This window comes from Microcaecilia unicolor, chromosome 2 (genome assembly GCF_901765095.1).
Source record: "Microcaecilia unicolor chromosome 2, aMicUni1.1, whole genome shotgun sequence".
NCBI classification, from domain to species: Eukaryota; Metazoa; Chordata; class Amphibia; order Gymnophiona; family Siphonopidae; genus Microcaecilia; species Microcaecilia unicolor.
The window spans coordinates 179237795-179262150 of NC_044032.1; the positions used below are offsets into that span (position 1 = coordinate 179237795).

At 39.9% G+C, this 24356-nt stretch overlaps 1 protein-coding gene across 1 annotated transcript in view; it reads left to right on the forward strand.

Moving 5' to 3' along the window:
* The window catches only part of LOC115463218 (peroxisomal multifunctional enzyme type 2-like), a gene marked incomplete at its 5' end in the record, with an annotated part of 177107 nt that extends 173823 nt beyond the window's left edge, over nucleotides 1-3284 (forward strand). The window contains 2 exon segments of the mRNA XM_030193530.1: nucleotides 545-672; nucleotides 2868-3284. Of these exon segments, the coding sequence (XP_030049390.1) occupies nucleotides 545-672; nucleotides 2868-2957 (218 nt within the window).
* Between the last annotated feature and the right edge of the window lie 21072 nt (nucleotides 3285-24356).

Genomic DNA, 24356 nt, shown 5'->3' on the forward strand with positions numbered 1-24356 from the left:
GTGTGGAGTCCGTTTGTGCTGTCCAATCGTGTATTGTATATTGTGTTTTAGGACCACATTTACAATCTCATCCCACAGTTTCAGAAGCTCTGCCTTAGCCTTTGTCCTCATGTGTTGCAGTGCATTTGAAATGTTATTCATACCACAGAAGATACTTATTTTTCTGCCAATAGCATACATGTGATATTACAATGTATCATATATCATCTGTATTTGACCTACATTAGAAGCTCCCTGGGATGTGTATGGTCTTATATGCATGTTTGTTGTCTGTCATAGCTCATATTCATCAGTACTGGAATATGTTAGGCTCATATTAGGCTCATTGTGTTGAATAGGGCACAATATTATTGCTCTTATAAAATTATTTTTATAGATTATTTTTACTGGTTGTATAATAGCAATAATAATAGGTTTAATAACAAATGGCTGGCTAACTTAAGATTGTGGCTGGAACATCAAAATATTATAGCTGTGTCCAAAATGTTTTATCCTTATTTTTGACTTGGAGTGGAAGAAAAATAAATTGATTTTCCTTTCTCAGCCATTGACTTGAAGAATGGATCTGGAGAGATTTACCGGGGGGCTGCACGGGGATCTGCAGACACATCCTTTACCCTTTCTGACCAAGACTTCATGGACATAACTTTAGGCAAGCTGAATCCTCAAAAGGTAACGACATGTTGAAGCAATATTGCTGTTTTAGTAGTGTGGTGGTCAACTGTTGAACTTGGTTAACAGGTCCACAAACTGTGAATGCAATGTTATTCTGAACTATATAGCTAGGCTTATGTGACATGAGCTTAATTTAAAACCTTGAAGGGTAATTCTATAATAGCACTTAACATTAGTTGGCAATTATGCACATAAGTGCTAGGCGCTGTTCTAGAACATAGCGCCAAAATGACTTAACATGTAAATGCAAGATGGGTGTAAACATGGGCAGGTCATGGGTGTATGTCTGAGATATGCATATAGCTTATATAAGTTTTATGCACACTTCAGGGCACAATTAAGCACCAACAGTTACAAGTGCCATTAACTTGGTGTAACTGTTGGCGCCTAACTTTAGACGCACCAATGCTGACTTACACTAGTGCTGTATATTGTAAGCTCTTTGAGCAGGGACTGTCTTTCTTCTATGTTTGTGCAGCGCTGCGTAGGCCTTGTAGCGCTATAGAAATGCTAAATAGTAGTAGTAGTAGTATAATGGAATCTTGATGCATGGCATTGGATGCCTAAATCTTGACACCATTGCATACAGATGTCACCTTGGTCATCTTCTGACCTTGCTCTCTTTTCAATTGGGAATTTTAAAGACACACTCTTGTCTCTTGTTTAATTGTGTGTGTGTATATGTATGTATGTATGTATATATATATATACATATATATATATACACACACACACACATCTATAAATTTTTAAAGATAGGTATAGATGTAAAATGGGGAACACATTTGTTTGTTTTCTCGACTTTTATCTTTGACTATAGGGAGGACACTTGACAATGATTGTCATGAACAGGCATGCATACATAAATGTTGTAGGTTGAACATTGAAAGAAAACATGTGTCTAGCTGGTGCAACTCTGTGGCAATCTCTTACTTTTGCTTTGCTATTTGTGAGAGTCTTGTTTAGAAATGATTTCAGTTCCAGTTTCCCTGACCACAGATTTGTGGGTTAAAGCTAGGGATTTTAATTTTTGATTATAACCAAACAAAAACCTCCTTAAAAGGGAAATTTGGTGGGTTTGGTTATAACCAGCCACTGCAACAGACTCCTTTGCTGCTTACTGTCTCATTGGCTCTACCTCCGGCACTAGAAAAAACATTGAAATGTAAGAACAGGCACTTCTGGTTCTCATGATATAAATCTTCCCCCCCCCCCCCCCCCACGCACATTGCTAGTTGCAGAGCTGTCAAAGCAGCAACGAGCAGCAAGTGGGATGGTACAGGCCAAAAGAAGGGAGAGGCTGATGCAGGGGGCTGGGAGGGGGAGAAGGAATAGGTTGTTACTAATGCAGGGGGCTGGGAGAGAGGGGATGAAGGATTATTATTATTCCAGTTCTTGTATTCCGCCTATACCTACACAGTTCAAGGACAGATTGCAATTAAAGAAGAGACTAGTCAGTCCAGGAATTAGAGGGGATAGAGCACAAATGACGTGACTTAACTTCAGAATAGTCGTCATATGGATGTTGGAGCAGGTATCAGATAGATTTGCCTTACAGAATAAGAAGGTTTTTTAGAAGCTTTCTGAAATGCTTCTCAAATGTCCAGGGGGTTGGTTCCACAGATTGGTTAGCTGATATTGAATGGATAGATTAAGATGCTTAGTTGACTTTAGGTTCTCTATACATTGGAAATTTGAGATGAAATAAGTTGCGAATGTTGTGCTTAGAAGAAGAGTTTCATAGCAAAGGTACAAAATTCAGCATGTAGTCAGGAATGTCCTCATTGAGAATTTTAAAGGTGAAGTGAAGTTTAGAGACATAGGGTTGAGGAGATTCATCCAAACATTTGTCTGACAGGTGAGTTCTGTACGTGCTGTAAACGATGAATCTTTAAGTCCAGAGATGTTTTTTTATGCCAATGATTGATATAACAGGCTCATTTGAATTACTGGATTGACCAGCAGTTTCTGAGGCTTCTTCCTCCCCCATCTTTTTGAATGGTTTACATCTATAGATTTCAACAGCATTTGCTTTAAAAGAAAGCAGCGAACTGAACATGTTTCCAGTGAAGTGTATTAGCTATTATTTTTTTTAATAAGGTTACCTAGATCTGTACATACTGATACGTACTCTATGCTAGATGAAGTAAGAATGCCACTGTTTGCTCTGACTGTTTCTCTGCTTGTTGTAGGCATTTTTTGCTGGCAAGCTGAAAGTCAGAGGCAATATCATGCTGAGCCAGAAACTGGAGCTAATCCTTAAAGACTATGCAAAACTGTGAAAATGCACCCTGATCAGTGGGATCTGCAGAAAAACATAAACTTCTGTCTCGTTACTAAACACATCATAGAGTACTGAAAGTGAAAAAAAAAAAACCTTGATGGGTCGATTGTTGTTAATTTCAAAAGAATTTACTGCTGTTTTTTAAAAACTTATCTACATTGCTGTAATCAGAATAATTTCCAGATAACAGTTCAGTTTTCAGCACCCTAATTTTGTCTTAATATTGTAAATTTAGAATGAAAATCTGTATAGTCTACACAGGATTGACTATATCTGTAAAAATCTCTGCAAAACACAGAATAATAAAAATCTTTAATATGTCCTATGTTGGTACAGTGTTTTTTTTTTCTGTCACCACTGTCGTCCTATGTTCTCATGTTTTCACATGGATTCCAATTAGAAAAGGCAAGTTTTTGAGTATTCATGTATGTGGATAATATCACTGTGTTGGTTCCAACGTGTATAGATATAGCTGAGATCAAATTGAAAATAGAGAGTGTTTCTCTTTAATTTCCGATTGGATGATTACTCATCGTCTGAAACTAAACAGTGATAAAATCACATTTCTTTTGATTGGAACTAGTGAAATTACTACTCATGAAACCTCCTTAATTATAGACTGGAATCTTCTCTGAAAATCATGGGTATTCCTCTAGATCAGAACCTTACTATGGAGTCTCAAGTGAACAGCCTCATTAAAAAAAATGTGTTTGGATTGTTTGCAGTCTTTGAAGAGTTTGGAAGTATTTTCATTTGGATAAATTTCAAATTGTGGTCCAGGCACTATTATTCTCAAAATTGGACTATTGTAAAATTGTTTATTAGGCTGTTCTAAAATTTTATTATGAAAGTTAAACTGTACAAAATACTGCTATCTGACTAATTTGTACACTCAAATTTGATAGGGTTACATTATGTTATGTTGCATTGGCTACCTATGGAAGCTAGAATTCACTTTACATTTTATTGCATGCTCTTTAATCTAATGCAAAGAATTGCAACACCCTACATGGCAGGTTTGATTAAAACTTTCTGTTCAAGATATGGAACTCAGAACTAAGGAAAATTGACATTCCCAAATGTAAGGGCACGAAATCTTCTAAATCTTTTTCTGCAAATGTTTCTTATCCAGCAGCAAAGCTGTGGAATATATTACCTTGGGCAGACTGGATGGACCATACAGGTCTTTATCTGCCGTCATTTACTGTTTTACTGTACTATATGTCGTGTCTGAGATGGTTAGCTACGCTGCCTTTCAAACTATTATTAAGACTATATTGTTTAAGAAACGTGTGCTATCCAAGTAGTCGAAACTGTGATTTGTTTTTCTGGCTAGTTTTATTTTGATATGATAGTTATATTTATTTTTTCTGGATTAACTTGTTTTAATTTGGTTTTGTAATTCCTAGAATGAGTCTAGTTTTTCATATGTAATTGGCCTCAAACTAATTGTGGTGTGGGCAGAATAGAAAAATTGGATAATGTAATGTATTTATACACATGTTTTAAAATCAGTCTATTATCCTGTGACTGTCATGGCGTTATCTACAGACTGTGCTTACTTATATGATTAGGTTTTATTTTCATTCTGCAGTGTTCATGATTTCTCAGAAGACACTCTAAAGCAGCTTATTTTTTCTCAGTTTATTACCATGCTACACATTCACTTACAGAAAAAAGAACTCTTGAATTTTGCCACAAGCTACAAGCTTTTGACAGTTTGTTGCTTAAAGTTATGAAGTGTACAGCACACACACACGCTCTTACATGAGATTTTAAGAGCATGCATTATGTTAGGCATACCCTGTGCACTCTTCCTATTTGAAGCTTTGTGTCTTGCATAACAAAGGATACAGCGTATTCTAGAAGACCGTTTCAACATGGGGTATTTGACCTCATACAGTGGCTTTAGAGAACTAGCTAACCTGTACTTCTCTTCCTTCCTTGAAAGGCTTATGTTATTGCCTGCAGTATAAGACATGCAGAGAATTGCAAATAATTTAGACTCTCTCTCACAATCAACCCCAAATATAACTGTAAATATTGAGTTCTTACCATGATATCCTTTAATTTTAACTGGTCTTTATTTTTTTTGTTGTTCATTTAAAAGGTATACATTTTTCTTGAGACAAAGTAGGAGCAATAAGATTATTTCAGATCAGACTGTGAAACAGTGAATCTGTAGTTTTCTTAGCACAATGAATTACCTAATAGAATCCATCGCTTCAGTAATGGCATAACAAGTAAACTATCTTGCAAAGTAAATCTGCATGACTGAGTTTGGAAATCCTGTTCTATAGAAAGGTCCATATGGTTTTGAGCATGCTCCTCCCCAGTAGTAGTGGGCATTCATCATGCCACAGTAAAGAAAAAAACAAGAATTTATGCAAAGAATAGTTGATGTTTATCTTTCTGGACACAGTCATCCTCTTAAGATAACCCCAAGACCAAAGTAGAAAAATCATCCATGACGTAACCCCTCCCCCCCCCCCACCACTCCAAAACCAGACTAACACCTAAAGACTTGCAGGCCTCACTGTATCTAACGTAAGAGTGTGTGCATCAGCCATCAGGAAAAAAAATGAATAGGGATCGTTGTGTATGTAGGCCTTCCAAAAAAAATCTCTTCAAAGATTTTAATTATAGCAGTCAGTCAGTTATACTGGCCTCCGTTACATGCTTGTACACTTTAAGGGCTCTGTTTACTAAGATCGCTAGCATTTTTAGCATGCGCTAATGTTAGAGACACCCATAGGAATATATGGGTGTCTCTAATGTTAGCGCGTACTAAAAATGCTAGCATGCCTACAGCGCGGCGTAGTAAACAGGGCCCTTAGATTGGTGCCTAGTTTTAAAAATTATTCATGGTTTAATTCCATCATATATGTCATATTTGGTGTCATTTTGCTATCAGCGACTAATCTTATGATCAGATGGAATTAGATTTTCTAGACTCCTAATTAGATTGTAAGCTCTGTCGAGCAGGGACTGTCTCTTCATGTATAGTGTGCAGCGCTGCATACGTCTAGTAGCTTTATAGAAATGTTAAGAAGTAGTAATAGTATCTCTTTTACATATCATGCAGCCATGCTATGTGATGAGCTTCCTCAATTAATATGCAATTAAAAGGACTGTAATTCATTAACAACATACTTGTTTGGCAAGACATATGATGCTTTGTAATCTACTCTTTGGAGTGTAATAATGTGCTGTTTTAGATTTATAATTTCTGGAACTTTATGATCGATTAGAATTAGACATTTTTATTTATAAACTGCCTTTATCCAAGGCAGGTATACAATAATAATAATAATAATAATAATAATAAAAAGACATACATACATAAAAGCAATCAAAACAAACAGTACAGGTCTCCATAAACAGTTCAAAACAGTCATCAAGTAGGCATAAAGAATGCCAGACAAAACAGTCTTTCAAGTTCTTAAGAGTGAGGATCATTTTTTATGCACAGTGAGTTGAATTTGTAATCCAACTAACATTGGATTTAGTGGAATTTAAAAACCCGGGATGAGATTAGATTAGCTGGGAGAATAGCTAGGAAGACACCACTGTTTCCAGAAAAAAAGTTCACCAGAGAGCATAAGGATAACCCACAAGATTTTGGAATAATGCTCTCTGGACAGATGAGTCAAAAATTGAAAGTTTTGTTCACAGTAGTAAACATTTTGTTTGATGAAAACCAAACACTGGCTTCCAAAGTAAGAACATAATCTCGACTGTCAAGCTGTCATTAGGTTCTGGACACTATGCCATTACTGGTGGAAGCTTAAAAATTCTAGAAGAAAACAGGCCATCCATCTGTCAGTGAGGCATCTACAGCAAGGCAGTTACTCTAAATTAGTACACACTATGGGTTCAAGGAAAAGTGAGAATCAAACTTGTCTACAAATTCTTTGAGCTAAAGGCCAGTGCCCTATCCATTAAAACATGATTTTTCCTTTTAGAAATAAAAGGCAACCATTAGCACCTTTTTCCTTTTGAGAAATGAAATACAAGCATTCATTGGAATACACAACCTTGAAAGTAGAAAAACCTCTTACACGATGGTGTAATATATGTGCATTTCAACTTAAAATACAGAGATAATGAAAGTTGGTCTGAATGTAAATACTTAGATCCCTTCAGCTAAGGAGGCTGATGAGAAAATGAGAGGAATACCGGAAAGTGTAGATCAGGCTTGTCCAACCTATGGCCAGTGAGCCAGAACCTGGCCCACCAAGTGCTTTTTTTCTGGCCCTTGGAAGCTTTGGCGATTCTTGTGGTGCTTACAGTGGGACTCCTACTTCCCCACCACAATTGGCTGTCTGTAAGCATGAGCTACACAGTGCCAGAAGTTGAGTTGATCTCACAATTTCAAGTCTCTTGTGTAGCTGAAGCCAGGTGAGGGAAAAGAAAGTGGGTGAAGGCTGTGGGGTGGGGGGATTACATGAGTGAGAAAAACTGGGTGAAGGCTAGGAGGTGTTACATGAGTGAGATGGGTGAAGGCTGGGGGGGGGGGGGGTATACATGAGCGAGATGGATGAAAGCTGGGGAGGGGATGATGCATCATCGTATTGTGTTACTAATTGACCAAAAGTAGCAAAATACAACAGTCTGTGTTTTGGCCTACAAGTATTACAAGATATAAAATGTGGCCCCTGATAGAAAAAAGTTGGACAAGCCTGGTCTAGATGTCCCCCCCCCCCCCCCCCCCCACTGCCAAAAAAGGTCCAAAACATTCACACTACTGAAGGCCTCTGCTCTTCCTACAAACTGACTTAAAATTATTATTATGAGCTCCCAGCCAAAAATATTTACTCCTACCGGGAGCCCAAAGATCCCTTTGCCATAACCATAACAGTTCTCATTCTATTTATGGGAAATAATTTGTCATTTGATTTTCTCCCTATCTCATGGCAAAAATGAAATTGCAAGCTGAAAAAAACCCTTGCTCATGCTACAGGAGGCAAAAAGGAAAAAAATCTTTAGCACTCTTAAAACAAAACAACCCCCCCCCCCCCCCAAAAAAAAAACAAAAAACAAAACATAACTGATTTCTTATAGCAAAAGGTGTTTTGTCAGTACCAGCTTGTGCCACTCATTTTAAAAGTAATTGGCTATACTTTATATCTGTTCCATGATACACCCCCATGCATCCCTTAAGGCCCATACAGTATACTAAAGGGGGGGGGGGATAGTTTTATTAAGGTGCAGTAAAAGTCAGGCTTTTACCACACTTTAATTTACTGTGAGAGTGACGAACCTGCAGTAACTCATTTCCGCAGGTTTGTCACGCCCGTGATAGAAGAATCATGCTTCTTGTGTTCAACCTTGCACACAGCATTATTCTACCATCTTGGGAGGGTCAGGCTGCGTGTCTTCTACCCAACCTCTCAACTCTTATCCTAAATCTTACCCAAACATACCCAAAATCCACCAAAGTGTGATGACTTTCCCATGCTTTCTTGGAACATTGATACAATCATACCATTGTGGTTTAGGGTTGTTATCTGCTGCCCCATGAAGTTTACCTGATGCAATGCACTGCTGCTGTTTGGAGTAGTGTTTCTCACCTCTCTTCTTGAAGCATGCCTATCCAATCAGATTTTTCATAATAAATATGCATAGATCTGCATACGTTGAAAACATAGAGACCCTTTTACCAAACAGTGATAAAAAGTGGCCTTAGAGCGCCCTTACGTGGATTATTCCCACGTGCCAAGGCCATTTTTTCATGGGTAGAGTGGCAGATTTTCCTATTTTTGTATTAATCGGTTAGCATATTAATTGGTTAATTGGTTTCCCATTAGCATGTATCTATTAATACGCCACCTATTTTGTAGGAGATAGGGACTCATGCACTAAACCTGTGCTAATCAGTTATTAGCGCAGAACATGCCCACTCTTTGCCCCCAGACTCCCCAGCACTAAAAAAAATACATTTTCTTTTTAAGCGCGTGGGTAGCATGCGCACATTCCCAAATTACCGCAGGATGCCTCAGTGCATCCCGCACCAAGCAATTTTTGCTGCGGTAAGCATACGTTAGTGCTTACCACAGCTTTGAAAAGGGCCCTATAGTGTATAGAAATCTGCAGAGAGCATAAGGTGTTATGTTGGGTCAAACCAAGTATCCTGTTTCCAACAGAAGCCAATAGAGGACATCAGGATGTGTCCTTCAGATCTCACAGAACAGATCCATTCTTTGCATGACCTCCTTTCTCTAAATTCATGGTGACTTCCCCATCAAGCCACAGTGCTCTATATAGCTAACAATTTTGTTCTTAATAGTGTTCATTATTTTACCTGGTACTCATGTTAGACTTATCAGTATATAGTTATTTGGATCACCCCTGAAACCCTTTTTGAAAATTAGACCATATTACAATAAAAACTCATAATAATCCTTTGTTCTGTAAACTTGCTGCATCTGATCATTTAATTTTTTTAATTGGTTTGTTTCTGGTCTCTCTTTTCCACTTATAAGACTACCGAATCCTTGTACAAAGTTCCCTTTTCATTTTATATTTGTCTCCCTTTTCCCTTTCGTCTTGGTTTTCCATTTCCATTTTCTACCTCTCTATACCCCTGACCCATAGCTGTATTTTATTCACCCCTTCTCTCACCCTTTAGTCTTTATTTTCCCTCTTTCACTTCTCCCCTACGTGCATAACTGAGAGACATGTCCATGGCCTCCCCATGATCTGCCCTTGTGTACTCCCCCTTGTAGTATGATGAAGGAGAAAGTAATACAATATGATGGTTCCCTCCCTTTAAAAAAAAAATATATATTTTATAGAGGAATTTATGTTTGTGGTCTCTCCTGTTTATAATAAAGGAGTTTTTCTGAGTGCGGTCAGCTGTGCGGCCTAGCGTTGTCTATCTCCAGTGTGGACCGTTGCGGCTGGGCCGTTTGGAACTGCGTCTCCCGGCTGCTGCAGCCATCGTCTGAGGAGCTGGAGTGGACGGTTTACGAGTTGCTTTCGGCGCCTTCTGCAGCCTGCTGTTTCGACTCTCATCACATCCTGCCTCACACGGTCCTGCTCGTGGCATGCTGCTTCTTTTTCTTGGTCGATCTTGGATATCTCATCTGCCCTCTTTTGGATTGCCTTGCTGGAAGCTGTTCTAGTCACTCAGTGTCGTTTCAGTGCCTGGACTCCACCTTTAACTGGCCTGTCTTGGATTTCCTACTTCTGTATCACCTCATCTTACTTTCCGTCTTTCTAGCCCTTTCCCCTTTTCTTCATCCCTCTTCCGTCTATTATTCTTTTGAGATTTGTAATTCTCCCACTGTAATTTGGCCTATTCTGCACATTGTAAGCCACTTTGAGTCCGCACGACTGTGGAAAAAAGTGGGGTATAAATGTTCAAAAATAAATAAAATCTTTTGTTTTTATTGTAAACCACCTTGATCCAATAAGGCCAGGTGATATATCAAAGTTTCAATAAACTGTAACTAAACTGTATGGCACTTAAGTACTTTCTTATAGAATAGCACCTAGTGCATATGGGCATCTAATTGTAATTAATAGTGTCTGTGATGTGCATAAGTAGTTGGAGAAAAAGGTCCATGCTGGACAGATTTCTACAGTCTGTGCTTTGATTTGGGTTAGACTGATCTGGATGGGCTGGATTGGGCTTTGACGGTAAAACCAATAGTTGGGGAATAAACGAGTAGTGGGGAGTAAGACCAGTGTTGGGTGGACCACTACGGTCTGTGCTCTGAAAATGTCAAGGAAAGGCCAAGAATGCATATGTTATATCACATCATACCCTATGCCATCAGTTTATCTTGTTGGGCAGACTGAATGGACCGTTCCATCATCTACAATGTAGACAAAACCATCACAGCAGTTTACAATTAATAAAGCAAATAGTAAACTTTGGAATAGAAAGCAGAAAAGAAAGAGACAAAAGTTATACGCATCAATAGTTGAAGCAAGAAAAGATAAATTATGAGGCTGACCCAATTTCATTTTCAGTTTTTGCTTTGGTGCTGAAACAGGGCCCAAAATCCAGGTTTGGCCATATATGGATAACAGACTCAAACCACAGGACATGCAAATACACAGTAAGAGTTGTCTTTGATTAAAAAAAAGCATAAATATATACATAAAATCCAATAGCCTGACAGTGAAAAATGTAGGTTGTCATACCAACTGATAGCCTGTCATTAAAACATGGATTACTACCGCAGTTACTTGTAATCTGTAAACAGCATATTCATAGCAATCTTACAAAATCATTGCAGCAATCTAAAGGACCAATAAAAGCTATAGAAATTATTTAAAAAATAAATCCACCATATTAGGGGAAAATGTTCAAACTGTGTACAGAACCACAGTCTTTACATGTTTCTATGCATTAAAAGTTTTGATCTACCACCTTTTCTGTAAAAAAAAAAAAAAAAAGCCAAATAGCATTAATAAGTTAAAAGAAAAAAAGTAAAATTAATTGGGAAAGGAATGCCAATTATTGATAGGACAGAATACATTCACACCCAGTATACTATTTACAAAATGAAACAAAACAAAATTTTAAAAAAAGAAGAGAAAGGGCACACCTACACTGCAGGAGTCATCTGCTCAATCTTGAATGTTAACCAACTTCATACCTCCAAAGACCAGTTGAAAAATAAAGAGGCGTATTTTCAAAGCACTTAGGGGTCATTTTACTAAAGTTCGTTGAAAAATGGCTTGCGGTAGTGTAGGCGTGGGCTTTGGGCGCACACAATCCATTTTTCAGCGCTCCTGTAAAAAAGGCCTTTTTAAAATTTTTTGCCGAAAATGGACATGCGGCAAAATCAAAATTTCCGTGCATCCATTTTGGGGTCTGCGACCTTACCGACAGCCATTGACCTAGTGGTAAAGTCTCGTGCGGTAGCCAGACGGTAATGACTTACGCGCGCCAGATACGCATGTCCAAAAATAAATTATTTTTCGGCGACGCGTATTAGATACAAGCCAAAAATAAAATTACCACAAAAGACACGCAGTAGCCAGGCAGTAACTCCATTTTGGCACGCGTAGACGCTTACACAGCTTAGTAAAAGGGTCCCTTAGACTTACAATGTTCCATAGTAACCATAATGGGTGTCTCAGTGTTTGCCGCCAGCTGATTTTTACCGTGAGCTAAAAACACTAGTGTGGCTCTGTAAAAGAGCCTCATTGGGTCTTTAAATTTAGTAAATGAAAGCTCTGAGCGAACTACTGGGGGCAAGTCATTCTACAGATTTGGAAAAAATAAAAAAGACAGAACCTCGAGTAGATTTCTAAGTCTTTAAAGAGAAAAAATTCTGTTTCAAATTTGCACAAGTTTATTTGTGTGGGTACTTCTTTTATGCCCATTTATTTTGAAATGCAAATGTTTTAATTGCATATGAGTTAACCCTGCCCCAGCCCCTGGAATGCCTTTTCTATTCGTGTGTTAAATTATATTTGTAGTAGTAATTTTATAACAGATGACTATGCATGGTGGCCAGGAAGGCACTTGTTTCCAGCCTATTTTATAAAGATACACATGTGAGGTGAGGAGCAGGTGTAAATGTTACTGCATAAACTACAGTATATGTGCATAAATTGCAACTCTGCCCATACTGCTCTGAAACTCTGCCTCAGAAAGAAACTTACATGTATAACCCTGCCCTCTTTCCATCCATCCTCTGCCCCTCCCCCTCTTCCATCCAGCCGCTACCAATCCTGCCCCCTTCAATGTCACTTCCGTTTCCAGGGCAGAGCCGTCAGCCATGTAAATGGAGAGTCTGACCCTGTGATGAATGTAGCTTGTTTTGCCACAGTGGGAGGGAGGTGGGGATGGTTCCAGTGTCCCTGCTGTGTGGCAGTGGAGAACTGCTGCACAGCAGCTGAAGAAATGGTGGACACCATGCAGCCTAGAGGGAAAATTGAACCTAACATGGCTGTGTTTTTGGCTTCTACGTGCATCAGGGGTATGATTTTAAAAAGAAATCTGTAAAATATATGTAACAGCTTCTTTAACAACCTTGTGAAAAGTGATAATCTGTACATAAGTATTGCCATACTGGGACAGACCAAAGGTCCATCGAGCCCAGCATTCCATTTCCAAGTGGCCAAGCCAAGTCACAAATACCTGGCAAGATCTCCCCAAAACGTACAAAACATTTTATGTTGGTTATCCCAGAAATATTTTCCCCAAGTCCAATTTAATAATGGTCTATGGACTTTTCCTTTAGGAAGCCGTCCAAACCTTTTTTTTTTTTTAAATATTGCTAAGCTAACCGCCTTTACCACATTTTCTGGCAACGAATTCCAGAATAGAATTACACATTGAGTGAAGAAACATTTTCTCTGATTCGTTTTAAATTTACTACTTTTTAGCTTCATCACATGCCCCCTAGTCCTAGTATTTTTGGAAAGCGTAAACAGAGCCTTCACGTCTACCCGTTCCACTCCACTCATTATTTTATAGACCTCTATCATATCTCCCCTCAGCTGACTTTTCTCCAAGCTGAAGAGCCCCAACTGCTTTAGCCTTTCCTCATAGGGAAGTCATCCCATCCCCTTATCATTTTTGCCGCCCTTCTCTGCACCTTTTCTAATTCCACAATATCTTTTTTGAAATGCAGCGACCAGAATTGAATGCAATATTCGAGGTGTGGTTGCACCATGGAGCAATACAAAGGCATTATAACGTCCTCATTTTTGTTTTCCATTCCTTTCCTAATAATACCTAACATTCTATTTGCTTTCTTAGCCGCCGCAGCGCACTGAGCAGAAGGTTTCAACGTATCATAACGACGACACCTAGATCCCTTTCTTGGTCGGTGACTCCTAACATGGAACCTTGCATGACGTAGCTATAATTCTGGTTCCTCTTTCCCACATGCATCACTTTGCACTTGCTCACATTAAACGTCATCTGCCATTTAGACGCCCAGTCTCGTAAGGTCCTCTTGTAATTTTTCACAATCCTCCTGCGATTTTTATAGCATACATAAGAGATGCAATTACATACCAATCTGATGTATGTAACTGAATCCCAAACACTCTTAAAATAAACAAAAGCTCCTCTTTCTCTAAGAACACTAAATACATCCATCCAGCATATATGAATTTCTTGTATGTGAATGCTTCTATATATCAGTGTCACTTCACAAAAAAGACAGAAATGTGCAATGGGGCCTATTTGTCAATGGTTAGCTATGAAAAAAGAAAAGAAAATGATTGCCAATGTTTCAGATTTCTACAGCACAAGGCAAAAAACAAGTAACCTAGAATTTTCTGCTGTTTTCTCAGCAACCACTTGGAATTTCAATGTGAAATTTTACAGCTGTATTTGTTGTTACTTACTAATGGGTCCTTTTACTAAGACACACTAACTGATAAGATGCCTATAGAAATATAATGGGTGTCTTATTTAGTGCATGTTTATTTATTTATTGCATTTGTATCCCACATTTTCCCACCTTTTTGCAGGCTCAATGTGGCTTACAATACATCTTGAAAAATAGAAGACATTAGAAAATAGACATTTAGTATTACAGAGGAATCTTGGGCAATATGATAATGAAAAAGCAAGATAATAGTATAACAAGAAATATGATTATGATAAAGCATGCACTAAGGGCCCTGTTTACTAAGCAGTGTTATAGGTGCGTCAGCATCTTTAACGCACGCTAACTGTGTAGGCGCCTACACAGTTAATGCGTGTGTTAATTGTAGGCACGTCAAAAATGCTAACGCGCCTTAGTAAACAGGGCCCTAAGTAGATTTCCTATATTTAATACCTATTAAATATAGATAATTTCTTCTATGCAGTCAACAGACATATTTATAAACTACACCAATGTGGAATACTTCATTCAAACTGAAATTTAAAAACCCAGCAAATCGTATCCTTACAAATGTTTATACAGACAATTTCTTCCCAAAAAATATAAGGGAACTCGCCCACTGCTGCCATTAGGCAAGATTAGGCGGTCACCTAGGGCAGCAGCTTTTTGAGAGCAGCAAACAGCAGCTACAGTCAAAGCAAAGCAATAGGTCCTGATAATCACACAAATTCAAAGAACTATCAGCACATTCTGTAACCTACGTTATTAATAGGATTTTTGGGTTATGTCTGTTGAGTTTATCAAAATTTCGGGGGAGCTGCAGCCTAGTGGCCTGAAAGTTAAATGAAGGGGGTGCAGGCTGAAATTTTGCCTAGGATGCTCATCACTTTTGCACCAGCTCTGACCCCCCCCCCCCCATCCTCATTTATTACTCTCTCTGTCTTTCTAAATCTCCCATCCCTGTCTCCATGCCATTCTTTTTGTGTGCTCACCAGTCTGTATCATTCTCTATCCCTCTCAACTACCTGCACTGTTTCCACCACTCGGTCTTTGTTTTCTCTCTATGCAGTTTCTAACTCCTCCTCGCAGGCTTGGTCCCATCCCAGCTACTTTTTCCTCCTAGGCTTTACATCCTCCCACTTCACCCCATCCCACTCCATTCCTTAACTGTCGTCCGAGCTACAAATGATGCAGTCATCGGAGGGTTTTGGAGATATAAGCTTCCACACTTCTCCAATTTACTCTTGTGGATGTATCTCCTTTCTTACTGGCATTCATGATGACTAAACGTGGCACACTGCACTTGTACTTCATCAGCCGGTACCTGGGTAATGTGCAGATGTGTGTTAACATGCACAACCACACAGAGGTATGTGGCAACAGATAGCCTGCACCCACCCACCCCCTTCTGCTATTTTATATATCTATATATAGATATTCTGCATACATACTGGGAGATGGCATCCAAATGGCAGATGACATTTAATGTGAGCAAATACAAAGTTGCATGTTGGGAAAAAAAGACCCCTATAGAATGTCAGGAATTATTAAGAAAGGAATGGAAAACAAAAATGAGAATGCTATGATGCCTTTGTATCACTCCATGGTGCAACCGCACCTTGAACACTGTGTTCAGTTCTGGACACCACATCTCAAAAAATATATAGTGGAATTTGAAAAGGTGCAGAGAAGAGTGATGAAAATGATAAATGGGATAGGATGACTTCCCTATGAGGAAAGGCTAAAGGGGCTAGGGCTCTTCAGCTTGTAGAATTCATGGCTGAAGGAAGATATGCTAGAGGTCTATAAAACACTGAGTGGAGTGGAACGAGTAAACGTGAATCGCTTGTTTACGCTTTCCAAAAATACTAGGACTAGGGGGCATGCAATGAAGCTACAAAGTAGTAAATTCTTCACTCAATGTGTAATTAAACTCTGGAATTTGTTGCCAGAGACTGCGGTAAAAGCAGTTAGCAGGGTTTAAAAATGTTTGGATAATTTCCTAAAAGATCCCTCCATCTCCCAGTGATTAGTGACCCCCTCCCACCCCCCTAAGAAGTGAAAGTGACAGTGGATATGAGGCAGTATGACAGCTTCAACTGTTATGGCCATTCCTAATAGAGAAGGAAGCAAGTGTAAAGAGTAGCCTAGTGGTCAGTGTGGTGGACTTTGAACAATGGGACTCAGGTGTAACTCCCATTTTAACTCTTGTATTTCTGTACACATGTTATCCATCCTGGACCATAGAATACCTACTGTACCTCAATTTCTAAGACACCTGCAAGTGTGATGGCTATTGTATTGGTGTACCTTTAGGTAGAGTAGGTTTTTATCTGTTCTTGGAGGGCTCGCAATAATATATAAAAGAATTAATGTGGAATTTGTACCTGGGTCCTGTTCTTTAAAGTCCACTGCACTGACTAGGCTTCCGCTTTGCTCTGTAGGGAATTCTGTGTGGCCATTTTTGTACAAATGATGCCGGATAGACATTTTTGTGCCTGCTTTTTTGACGTGCATATTTTGGACGTTTCATTTTGGAAGGTGGCTGTTCATTTTGTATGTTTTCAGCATAAGAACATCCTTCTCGCATATTTTCAAACAGGAAATCGCAATATTTCAAAAATGGCTGTGAGCTGAACTTTTTTTTTTTTTTGACATTATGAGCAGGATGTCCCAGTTCTGACTTGGACGTTCTTTCAAAAATGACCATCCATATGTCTAACATCACAAGTATATATGAAGTACCACACTCAAATCCATATAAATGTTCATCAAAACTAGACAAAAACAGCATTTCAATGCTATGATGTTCACAAAAGCCGTATTGATATCTATCAAGTAGATCCTCTTTGGCCACAAACTCTTGTAATTGAAAAAAAAAAAAAAGACTTATTTATCTAAATTATTTTTACCAAAAACGGTAAAGAGGACACTGGTCTATAATTATTAGGATCCTCTGCATCAAAACCATCCTTTTTAAAAATAGGCTGAACACTAGCACTGGGGTTTACTAAGCCAGTAGCATGGCTGGTTGGGCGCTAGTGCTGACACAGCCCATTCACTTTGAATGGGCTGTGGGCAGTGCAGTGTGGAATCTGTTAGCTTGGCTTAGTAAACAGACACCTAGCTCTTTTTAAAAATTGAGGGGCCCTTTTACACAGGCACAGGAGGGCTAACACACTGGTAGCATGTGCCCAATTTCCACTACTGCCAAGTTAGTGTGTGTGCCCATGGTAATTCTGAGTTTGGCACATGCTGAATCCCATAGTAAAAAATAATTTTCTATTTTCTACTGCAGGGGCGTTCCCAGTGGTAACCATCGGTGCGCCCACATTGGCACGTGCTGCATGGTTACCGAGTGAGTAGCGAGTGAGCCCTGACCACTAGGTCAATGGGTGGCAGTAAGGGCTCAGGCCATAAATAGGCATTTGCTAGTTTTAATATTAGCGCACGCCCATTTCCTGTCCCATTAAAAAAAAAATAGCCTTTTTCCCAGTTGTGGTAAAAAAAAATGGCTCAGCGTGTACCTAAAAGACTCGCCCACACTACTGCAGACCACTTTTTACCATGGCTTTGTAAAAGGACCCCTGAGGTACTAATTCAATATACATTTTATTAATAATATCAGAAATGGATTACTACTACTACTACTTATCACTTCTATAGCGCTATTAGATGTACGCAGTGCTGTACAGTTGAAGCTGAATCTGCACGTTTACTCCTCAAAACAGAAGTTGACATGTATCAAGAGAGCTTGAAGAATCGTTCAATCAAGCAATAATTTCTATAATCCTATGTTCAGACTCCTGATCAAACTCAGTCCATTTTGGCTCATCTAATATTGCTGCAATTTTTGGCTCAATATTTGCCTCATTATGCTTTGATGATTTTTTTTAAATTTTATGTGAAACGCATTTGCATAATCTTGGCTCATCAAACAAGAGACAGTCTGTTCCACTTTCTTTTCAGTAGCAAACTTCCTCACTACATTATAGCATGCTGCAGTATTTTGTGTCTTTGTGTGTGTGCGCGCGTTCTAATTTCATGGTAGACTGTGAGTTCTACTGCGAGGCTTTCTGCATGGGCTCCCCGGTTAGCTATGCAGGTACAGCAGTGGTGTAGCCAGAAGGCAATTTTTGGGTGGGCCAACAAGTTGGATGGGTGGGCACTACAGTTGCCAACTTTTTTGAAAGAGAAAAAACAGCAGCCTGATGCACCCATGCTCTGTCCCTACCCCACTCCATGCTCGACCTCTACCTCACTCCCCATAACTTCGATGAGGGTTGCAGTGCAGGCTTCAGTGGCTGCAGGCTAATTGAGAGCTAAGGAGTACAATAGACTGCACTCTTCAGCCCCATTGAGCCATGGTCGTCCAACACACTTATGGTATTGAAGCCAAACACATTCTGCATCCAGAGAACCCTCCTGGCTCTCCACCAAAAATGGATACAGAGCCAAGCAAGGACATTTCCCCATAAAACTCATCACACAAAGAAATTTTGGTTTCTAGTGTAATCTCAATAACATATTATAAATTAATTTAAAAAATCTATAAAACAAAAGTCACTCAGAACCTAGAGCAAATCTACCATGCCAATACTAACTTCCAAAAACAAGGATCCTACCTATGAAAAGGAAGTGTCTTAAATATTATTGTGGGGCCCTAAAATACAAATACATTTATCAGGAAAGCTGAACAAGCCAAATTACTACAGAATGCTACATAGAAACTTCATGCTAACAGAATACACACAGAGAACACAAATGCCAAATAGAGAATAAGTGACCACAAACTCTAGAAATATAAATTAAACAGAAACCCCAAGAAACCAGACCTTGCATGTAGTACAACACCAGAGAAACAAGAAAGAAAGGCATTTCCTCCTGTGCAAAATATAAAGATGGCACATGCTAGGGATGGTGTTAGGGGTTGCAACTAAGGCAATTGTATTTGGTTCCCTGGCCAGAGAAAGCCCACCTGCTGGAAGCTGAAGGTGCAGCCTGGTAATGGACTTTGGGGTCCTTTCCTAGATTTCTGTCCTGGACCCCAGTCATGTTTAACATCAACTCTCGCAAGATATACATTCTGAATCCAACATATTATATTCACAACATTGAAAATAAAATAATTTTTTGTACCTTTTTGTTGTCTGGTCATTTTATTTTTCAAATCATATTGGTCCCAGTCTCTGGTTTCTGCTTCCCTCTGTCTTCTTTTAACTCACTTGCCAGGGTCTCCTGTCTATTTGACATTTCTTCTTTCTCCATGTCCATCATCCATCTCCCATCTCTGTTTTCCTATATTTCCTTGCCCAGTATCTCCTCTGTGTTCATGTCCCCTCATCCATTGTCATTCCTCTGTGCACCTATGCACCCTATGCCCAGCATTTCTCTTCTGTGTTCCTATTCTCTCCCTTGTCTGGTATTCCCCCCCCCCCCCCCCCGTGCCCATATACTCCCCTCTCCAGTGTCCAGCATTGTATCTCTATTCCATATCCTCTTCCCCCCCCCACCTTGTCAGGCATTGCCCCTCTGTGCCCATATGCCATCCCCATACAGCATCTCACATTTGTGTCCCTGCCCCCATGCTCCCACCTAATACCCATCATCTCCCTTCTGTATCTGTACACCTCCCTATGTCCCCTTTCTCCCTCCTTCACATCAATGTGTTCCTCTCCTCTATGATCCCACCCCAACCAGCTTCTCTTCCTCTCTCTTTACTTCCCCCTTTGCATCTGGCACTTTCTCCCACTGTGGGTTCAGCATTTGACCCCCCTCTTCCTTTATACCTTTGTCCAGCATCTCTCTCTCCCTTCCCTCTAACCTCTCCCATAGGTCCAGCACCTTTCTCCCTTTGCTGTAGCCCTCCTTGCAGGTCCACATCTCTCTCCTTTCCCTTCAGCCATCCCCTGCATATCCAGCACCTCTTCTCCAGCCCCCCTACATGTCCAGCACTTCTCTCCCTCTCATCCAGCCCCCCTACTACATGTTCAGCACCTCCCTTTCATCCAGCCCCCCCTACATGTTCAGCACCTCTCTCCCTTTCATCCAGCACCTCTCCTCTTCACTTCAACCCTCTGCATATCCAGCACGTCTCCCCTTTCCCTCCAACCCCCTGCATATCCAGCACTTTCCCCTTCCCTCCACCCCCCTGCAAATCCAGCACTTCTCCCCTTCCCCCCCAACCTCCCTCCTGCAAGTCCAGTACCTCTCTCCCTTCCCTTCCCTCTAACCCCCTGCCCTTGTGTTAGTCCAGCATCTTTCTCTTCCCTTCAGGCCCCACCCCTCCCAGGACCAACACCTCCATATATTCCTTACCCAACCCAACAGCACCTCTCCCTTCCCTTCAGCCCCCTCCCCTTGCAGGGCCAGCAACCCACTGTCTTCCTCACCCTCTCCCACCCCCGCTGCAGCACTTGCATTTAACACTATCGGCACTGCCACTCACAGACGCGGCATCCTGCCCCTGCACCTCATGGTCTACCACCCCTGCGGCAGCGCTTGCACTTTGCTATCGGCGCTGCCTAGCAGCAGCTCACAGAAGCGGCACAGACATCCTGCTCCGGGGCCTTCCCTCTGCCATGTCCCGCCCTGCGTAAACAGGAAGTTGCATCAGCGAGGCAGAGGGAAGGCCCCAGAGCAGGATGTTGGTGCCATGTCTGAGAGTTGCTGTCAGGCAGCGCCGATAGCAAAGTGTAAGCGCTGCTGCAGGGGTGAGAGACTATGAAGTGCAGGAGCAGCGCTGACAGCATTAAATGCAAGCGCTGTGGTGAGAGTGGGAGAGGGTGAGGATTGGAAGACAGAGAGGTATTGGGACTCTGCTTCTGAGTGGGCCTGATTCAAAACAGGGAGGACCTGGGCCCACCCAGGCCCACCCATAGCTACGCCCCTGAGGTTCAGCACTGAATATCAGCCATACCAGCATAACTTCCTGGTGTTACTACTGAGTTGAATATTCAATGCCAGTTTCTGGACATGATCCAGTATTTAATAATAATGAGTGGAGTGGAACGGGTACACGTGAATCACTTGTTTACTCTTTCCAAAAATACCAGGACTAGGGAGCATGCAATGAAGCTACAAAGTAGTAAATTTATGGTATATAATTTTTATTAGTTTTTTTATAAACTTAACACAGTCACAAACTGATTAAGTAAAATACAGCCTAAGTATATCTTTAACATTATTACAGAAAAAGGAAAGATACATTCTTTTCAAGACATATCTTAAAACAATGGCTTCATTAGACCCCAATCTCAGATGGGGGGGGGGGGGGGGAGTAGGAAAATAGTGAAGTTTACTTTCAAATTCAAACAATAATTAAAGCAACTATGGCGTTGTTTTTCTCTTTCTATTTTGTCTCTAATGTTGTTTAGCTTCTAGGAAGGATTTAAGCTGATCAGGCATATAATAAACATATTTTATCTGATTTAACCTTATGACACATTTGCACGGGTATGCAAGAAGGAAGGAACCTCCTAGTTCAAGTATTTTGGACCTCATAGAGAGAAACTTTTTTCTTTTCTCTTGTGTAATCTTAGTTACATCTGGGTATAACTATACTTTTTGGCCCCCGAATATGCGGTTAACTGATTTAAAGTAAAGTCACATTATTGAATTTAAATCTTGCTGGAAGACAAAAGAAACAATCAGTGTCCCCCTTTCACACACATCTTCGAGAGATTGTTCCAACAAAGTAGTAAATTTAAAATGCATCAAAGAAAATATTTCTTCACTCAACGTGTAATTAAACTCTAGAATCTGTTACCAGATAATGTAATAAAAGCAGTTAGCTTAGCGGGGTTTAGAAAAGGTTTAGCTAACTTCCTAAAAGTCAATAAGCCATTATTAAAATGGACTTGGGGCCTGGATTGGCCACTGTTGGAAACAGCATGCTGGGCTTGATGGACCTTCGGTCTGTCCCAGTATTGCAATACTTATGTTTTTAATATCTGAGTCTAAATTAGCTGGCAGCAGTTAGCATTTTAAAAAAATGTTCACTACCGCCAGCTCAATTTTTGACCTGTTAAACTCTTAAGTTTTGCTGAAAAGAGGGCACACATTTAGGAGCTTGGCTTTTGTTGAATATTGGGACCTACATTTTTTTTCCTCTTGGAAATGAATGGAGCTGTGCAGACAGATTAGAGGCTGCCTCAACTTAGTCCTGTTCTGAGTTGAAGTAAACCTACTCAAAGTAGAAGCTATGTTAGGCAAAGAAAGCTATGTATTGAAGGAGGAAGAGGTGTAATTGAGCAGCACTGGACAGGGTTGGAGGCAGAGCAGAACATATCAATGGAAGGTAGAACAAACACTACCCTCAGCCCATACACCAAATCATACAAACAAAAAACACATCCTGTACAGAGCCAAACCTGCAACTATGAAAGGATAAGACTCAGTAATAATAAGGTCAGTTTAAAACGCCATGCTGACAGCCTTTTTTTGTTCATTTTGAAATCTGTGTATAGAAGAAACTGTAAAATGCCAAGTGGCAGTTTTGACCATCCATCAATCATCCGCATTTTTTTTAATGGACCTACTTCCACAAAGATTACAAAATAATCCACTTAAGTCTTTTACAAAATCTTTTATTTATGCAATTTAAAAAATAGAAATCATATCTAATCACTTGATAGGGAATTTCAGAATATAGGAAGAAGACAGGGGAAATAAAACGATTTCAAATTATCAGGTAAATTATAAAGTACATATTAATCCCAAATTCTGAAACAAAGTCCACAGTATGGGAGGAAGTGTATCAATATGGGAGTCAAAAGTAATGGAAAAAGAAAAAAGTCAGGCAAAGGCTTCAGACATATCCACACCCAGGTGCTCATTACTTTTAAGCAGGCTTCAAGTGACCTCAATACTGTCTGAGTTTTGTCCAGATCTATCTTTAGGGATCTTATGCCCCCCCCCCCCCCCAAAAGATAATTGAGATGGTTAAAAAACATATTTCACTCTATTATAATAAACAAAACATCTAGAAGGTTATTTCAAATGAAAACGTGCATCAATGTGTTGTACTGTGGGCTGAAGAATCAGGAATTGCTATATCTGGAAAGGCCCAAACTCGAAAGCCACAGAAAATCTGAGATCTTTTCTTAAAGTACAAGTTCATAATTTTAAATGATCTGATTCTACCTAGAAAGAACCAGTAGTTGTTTAGCAGTGTCCCCTCTACTTCTTACTGTTCCAAGCTATCAGTAGAAACCAATGAAGCTTCAGACAATTCTTCTGATTTCATGGGATCCTTAGTTGGAATATAATGACAGTGTTTTTTTTTTTTTACAAAGCCACGCTGGCAATTTCCGCTTGGCAAATGAGAGGAAGCCCATAGGAATTGGCCATGCAGGCTTTGTAAAAGAGGCCCTTATTGAACTGAGGGAGAGAATTATCGGAAAGCTTCAATATCTCAGACAAATGTTTAAAGAAAGCTTCAGCAGGGGAATTACCAGAAATTCTAGGAAAATTCACAAAACACAACTTTTTTCTCTGAGAGAAATTTTCAAAGTTTCCAATGTCCTCTTAATGACAGTATTATCTTTAATAATTGCCATATCAGTTTGTTAGATTTTATACATTTTAAACCCAAAGTTCAATCTATTGATCTAAAGCTGATAATTTAAGATGTTTTTCCCCTATAGAAGCAGAAAGTTTACAAATATGGGAATTAGTAGATTTAGGGGTCCTTTTACAAAATGGCGGTACAGTTACTGCTGCTTTGTCATGCGCCAATCCAGCACTACCGCTGGCCTAACATGGGAGCCAGTGGTAGTGCCGCCCCCAGATCGTGCCATTTGCAATGTGACTGGGGTCCATGGGTCAATTTTAGCAGACAATGGAAAAAGTGCTGGTACTCAGTACCCCCAAGTACCTTCTCAAAAAAAGTCCTGGATATTACTCTCCTCAGTATTCCATTCCCTGCTCAGGATTAACTCAGCTGTTACAGCAGATGTAGTCTCCACTACAGTGGGTAATGGCGATGGGTCTTCCATTCCAGAAATCAGAAGCTGGATGTCATCCAGGCTACATTTGTTCACTTTCTCTCCACTTGGCAAAACCATCTGACGGGGGACAAGGTTGTC